Source organism: Halyomorpha halys, unplaced genomic scaffold (assembly GCF_000696795.3).
Source record: "Halyomorpha halys isolate HHAL.00 unplaced genomic scaffold, Hhal_1.1 Scaffold38.1, whole genome shotgun sequence".
Lineage (NCBI taxonomy): Eukaryota > Metazoa > Arthropoda > Insecta > Hemiptera > Pentatomidae > Halyomorpha > Halyomorpha halys.
Genome location: NW_027110526.1, coordinates 657,395 through 663,159, shown reverse-complemented (window position 1 = coordinate 663,159; position 5,765 = coordinate 657,395). Strand labels below are relative to the sequence as shown.

The 5,765-nt window shown below is 32.7% G+C and overlaps 1 protein-coding gene across 1 annotated transcript in view; it reads left to right on the top strand.

The window, feature by feature from the left end:
* LOC106687386 (facilitated trehalose transporter Tret1) overlaps positions 1-4,477 on the top strand; it is a 23,624-nt gene extending 19,147 nt beyond the window's left edge. The window contains exon 4 of the mRNA XM_014431249.3: positions 1,588-4,477. Coding sequence (XP_014286735.1) covers positions 1,588-2,115 — 528 coding nt within the window. The 3' untranslated portion in view covers positions 2,116-4,477. The remainder of the gene's footprint in view (positions 1-1,587) is intronic.
* Positions 4,478-5,765: the final 1,288 nt, after the last annotated feature.

Below are 5,765 nucleotides of genomic sequence, written 5' to 3'. Positions count from 1 at the left end.
TAGACACAGACCCTTTTGCAAGATTAAGTTTTTTAGACTATTTACATAACATTGTTATAACATGTATAGAAAAACATTTCATATTAAGGTTATTTTGTACTAAGAGGTGAGTTAAATATAAGCAATAATAAAAATAAAATATAGAATGAAATACGAACCAAATATAAATTACTGAACAATAATAATTGCTAAGGATTAAATGCCGAGTATATGAATATATATTGTACTTTCGTTTATAATGATGGAAATTAAGACTATGGTTTGTAGGATAAAAACGTGAAAGAAAACAGCAGTAGAACCTGTTGTTGACTATTATAGAAATAGTAGAAGTGTCTAAATCTTCAGAGATCAAATACAGAATTAAATTGAAACAACAATGATAAACACTGAACGGCACAGTTATTTAGTGCAGGGAATAAGCATAAACACTAAGCAAGTGAAAGGCGATTTAAAAAACACATTTGCTATAAGAGCAGCTTGAAACCGGCTACGAGAAGACAGACTTGCTTAGCATTGGTCATTCCATCTAGGGTCGGCATCTAATCACTGTTCCACCGCCATTTCTGATTAAGATTCAGTTCCAAAAAAAAGTTATTTGAGCTTTATTTTGTGTTCCATGCTGTTCTTATGATCTTAGGAAGTTGCATAAAGGACTGGGGAATTGTACAAGAATTGTTAGTTCACTCCCTTGAAATATTGACCCTGAAAATGACGTTTTATTTGAAAATCACTCTTAGCTGTTCACAGCCTTTTTTTTGAACAAAGGACATTTCAAGTCCGCCTTTCATTCACCAAACATTTTCTGTCTAATGCATAATGCAGTACTAAGATAAATATTTTGAGCTGAACACTTTTTAATAAATTTGACAACTATTTTACCCTCGCTGGGGTTTTATTATTTTTAAAAAAATCTATTTCTTTTAAGCATTATGACTAGTGCTGTGCTGTTCTATCCGGGACAACGAAACCGTCAGGAATTCCCGGTTGAATGGTAGTGAGCAGATAATTTATCGAGAATCTAGCTTTCGTGACAGTGGCTAGGAAATTTCGTACGCACTGAAGATGATACTGTATTACGCTCACAGGGCCAAGTCCTTTCTTCTTGAAGTAGGAGATGTTTATTGTATTACTTTAATTTCATAGAATGCTTTAGTAGTTTTACATTCTCTGTAATTTTTACACTATTTTCAGCAAAATGACGTAAGGGAAGCTTTTGTTCAGTATACAGTTTCAAGATGAATACTTTGATGCCGGAGTTTGTTTTAGTTTAAAGGCGTAAAATCTTTTGGCCATCGGTTGTCTATTTGCCGAAGTTTGTATTTGAATTTCCTTGTCGTTCTGGGTATCAAGGGTAACAAAAGTTCTTTCTGATAACATTATTTTAGTCTTAATTTAACAACTTCTGTTCGCCAGTTTGCAGAACAGTATAAGATCTTTCTTATATAATGACCAAATACATCTTAATGCAGCATTTGTTGCCACATTAATTTTAAAAATGAATTCATAACCTACAAGTTAGCATTCCTCTTCCTTTGGTGATATCGAACATTTAAACTCAAATACTTTTTCTTATCTTGTTCTTTGCAGGTCATCAGCTGTGTCGCCACGTTAAATGGGTCATCATCAATGTCGGTGTATGCAGTTGAGTTCATGGGTCAGTGGGTGGCCGTAGTGATGAGTATAGTCTTCATCGTGTCTGCCTTCTTCGCTTCATTCCTGGCCGATCCTATTGGACGGAAGCCACTCCTGGTGTCTTCACTCATCGGATCGGCTATCTGTACCTCAGTCCTCGCTGCCTACTTCATATGTCATGAGAAGATCCTCCTCTACATCGGATTGTTCGGTTTCTGCTTCATTGTTTCTGTCGGTCTCAATCATTGCACGATGACACTTCCTTCCGAACTGTTCCCAACCAGTCTACGTGCCTTCGCCAATGGACTCTCTCAGTTCTCCACTAACATTTGTAGCTTCATTTGTGTCAAGATCTTCGTCAACATCAACGAGACTCTTGGCATCCAGTACAACTTCTTCCTTTATACAGTTATCTGTCTCGTCGGTGCAGCAGTGAGCTATCTTCTCCCGGAGACGGCAAAGTCAGTAATCAGCGCGTCGTAAATATGAACATGAAATGACCTAATCGAATCTCATTGCCAATAATTAACAATAGGACTTCAACATTTTTATATCTTTTTTATACATTTTGACTCCATTTTTATATCACACCATACACAACTGAAGGGAACAGTAAAAATTATCATTGTCACATTTAATACTTTTTGTTTTATTCAATAATACAGAGTGAATCACCACACTCTCTCTTTCACAGTATTAATAATTCTATCCTATTCTATTTGATGGTGCTATGTTCCTTGGCCTTTTCAGCAATCCTCTTCCACACAGACCTGTATTCACTGCCTAACTACATCCTGCAACCAACAAAGTCTAAGTCTATCTCTTATCCTTCTTCCATCCGGGTATTCCTCCATCGTCATATTAAGAAGCCTACCATGAACCATTTTTTATACGTGTCCCAGTCATCTTATTCTTAACGGTGGAAATAATATCTGGCGTTTCATTCTGACTTTTCAGTTGTTTATTTGTCTTCATCCATCAGCAAACTCCGACAAAAGTATTCTCTTGAAGATTGTTCTCTTCCATATGTTTAACAGCTGTTCATCATTTAGTGTCAGTGTCCAGGATTTGCTTAGATACATATTCACTGGGTATAAGACGGTACAGTACACTCTTATTTTGAGGACTGAATATATTCACTCCAAGCAGTACACTGGTTAGTGTTCTAGTAATCACGACATCATCCACAAAAGCTATATATTGTGGTTTATACATCCTCCTGGCAGGTTGTTATATGATCCTCTGAGCAGAATAACCTCACAACTACTTCCAGTACCACATTGAATCATAATGGTATCTACTCAACATCTTTTTGAATTTCACCTCCTTTGCTTTCCAGCAAGGTCATCTTGATAAGCCCGATAAACTTCAGAACATCACAAATAATCATCCAAAACCTCTTTTGCTCTTTTGACAACTCCCTTCATCAGCAAAGCCTTGTAGACTATGCACAGTAGAGCGATTCCCCTATAATGTCCACTATACAGTTTGTCACTTTAAGATTATTTTTTTGTTGAATCTATTATATTTTTATTTTGTAATCTGTTATTTTTTATGGTAAAATAATAGTCATCTTCCAGTCTCTTGATATTTCCTATTACATCCATAACTGTTGCATTGATTCATATATTTCCCAGAGTGGTGCCTCTCTCCTCCTAATTTGAGAGCTTCTGTTGGAATCCAATCAATTCCTGGCTCTCTATTGTTTTTTAAATTCATAATAACTTCTTCAGGATCTCGTGGTTCCAGCTCGGTATCTTCAAGTTCCCAACTTATTTCTTCAAGTTTTTCATCTGAGTTTGAGATAGTTCTTTCAACTATCTATAACTCCTCTTTTTATTTTCAAAATGCTGTAGCATTGTTTCCTATTCTTCCTTTTCCTTTTTTTTTATTTATTTATGTAGAAGTGCTTTATCTTTTCTATTTCTATTCTTCACTGACCTCCCTTGTACACTTATGTAGCATACATTCATACCCATTTGCTTTCTGCTGTACCGTTATTTTACATTCTTGAATGATCCAACTGTTCTTTTTCCCCCCTCCTTTCCTTGCTTTTTATCTCTTCTGCAACCAACCTTGCCTCTTCTCTTATTTTTTTTTCATATCAGTTATGTTTTAATATTAAAGAAACTGTTCATTTTATCAAATTAGTTGATAGTTGTATGTAAATCTTTAATTTAAATTTAATAGATGGCTCTAATAACCCAAATTAAAAATAAATAATAAAATATGATTGTTTTTCTTCTGCACCCTTTAATTAGATGTAACGTCCATACCATTCTCATAAGATAAACTGCGTGCAGATAAAATATTATGCCTTGAAAATAAATTATGTGTTTTGTTGATCCGTAGATTCCTTTCTGCTGCTACAGCCAATTGAGACATAATAAATTTTTACTTTTTGTTTAGTAAGTACAGTAATCAAATATATAGCATATCCATACAACATTAACTCATTTTTAAACATTTTGACAAAAAACAATTAAATTATAGCTATTTTTAGTTAGTTACAGAGTTCCAATAGTTCAAGACATAGTTTTGGTTTATAGTAACAAAACAAACAAGGCTGAGATTCTATATTTATCTATTAAAATCCACAGTAAATATAGATTAATACTGTGCAGAAACTTGTTGGTTGATAATATCCAGGGGAAGGTGGACCGATGACCAATTGTACCTCAGATACCTCACAATCTACACGCATTCTATAAAAGTTTCTCTCTTCATTACATAGTAGTTCTACAAGATTTACCTTGTGCAGACTACTACTAAAAAACAGGTGAAAAATATTTCCCCTTTAATTAGGAAATTATAAAAATTAGGAATTCAAGTTGAGTTTTTTTTTAACAGTAGTTTTCATTTTCTTTTTGATTATTAGTTTAGTTGGCATGAATTGTACATAAACTGTAAAAAAAAAGATGAACTAAAGTAATTATTTGACTTTAATTTGATTTCACCTGAGGTTCCTTTAACCATAACATTATGATGTTCCTCTGATCAGGTAAAAGGTGCATCACTGAATAACCATATGATGTGGTTTTCCATACCCTGTAAGTATTTTCCACACTGTATTTTAAAGGATATTATAAACCTACGCCTTTTCAATTTTAAATAACTTTGTTAAAAAATTCTCAAAATTTTATTTTGTATTTTACTAATATATTTCACATTGATAAATATGTACATATCTCTGTTTAAAGTTTTTAATTACATTGTTCTTATTTAAATATTTAGTGGTCAAAAGTATATCACTCTTTGGTCAAAGATCCTACAGTTTGTTGTACAATACAGCCATACAGAGACAGACAGCCCCAGAAGTGGGAGAATGAGAGATTTTGTTTTAAAATAAGAGTTTAAAGTTAAGAATATAAATACAATAGAAAAATGGAAAATAGAATGAAACACAAGGCAAAATATAAGTCATATATATATATATATAATAAAAAGTACCTGCTTACAATTTTTTAGCTGTAGAAAATCTAGCTCACTTCAATTCATAAAGATGAAAATTAGGGTTGAGTGGCCCTAGAATAAATAGGTGAAAGAAATGTATAAATAAACCTGTAGTAGACCACAGAAGAAACTTTGAAAGACAAAAATATTCAAAAGTGAAATGTGTTAAATTTAAAGAAATAATGGACACTGAATAAACTGTACACTAATCTAGTAGAGAATGATCATAAAATTTCAATTTTAAATAGCTTTGTTAAAAACTAATACATTTCACATTGATAAATATGTACATATCTCTATTTAAAAATTTTAATTACATGGTTCTTACTTAAATATTAGTTTTTGGTCAAAAGTGCATCACCCTTTGGTCAAAGATACTACAGTTTGTTGTACAATACAGCCATACAGAAACAGATTTAGCCCCAGAAGTGGGAGATAGAGGGAAATGAAGCTTTTAATTTATTATATTAAGAAAGTATTTTAATTTATTATCTTTCTGAAAATGGAGCACTAATAATAGTTTTTGAAATCAGTGCATTCAAACAAACTAACTCTTCAGATCTGTACAATAGGATAGAAAATAAAAGCAAATTAATAAAATACTGGAAGATTATTGATTGACCGTATGTATAGATGAATGGAATACTCTTATTTTGAGGACTGAATATATTCACTCCAAG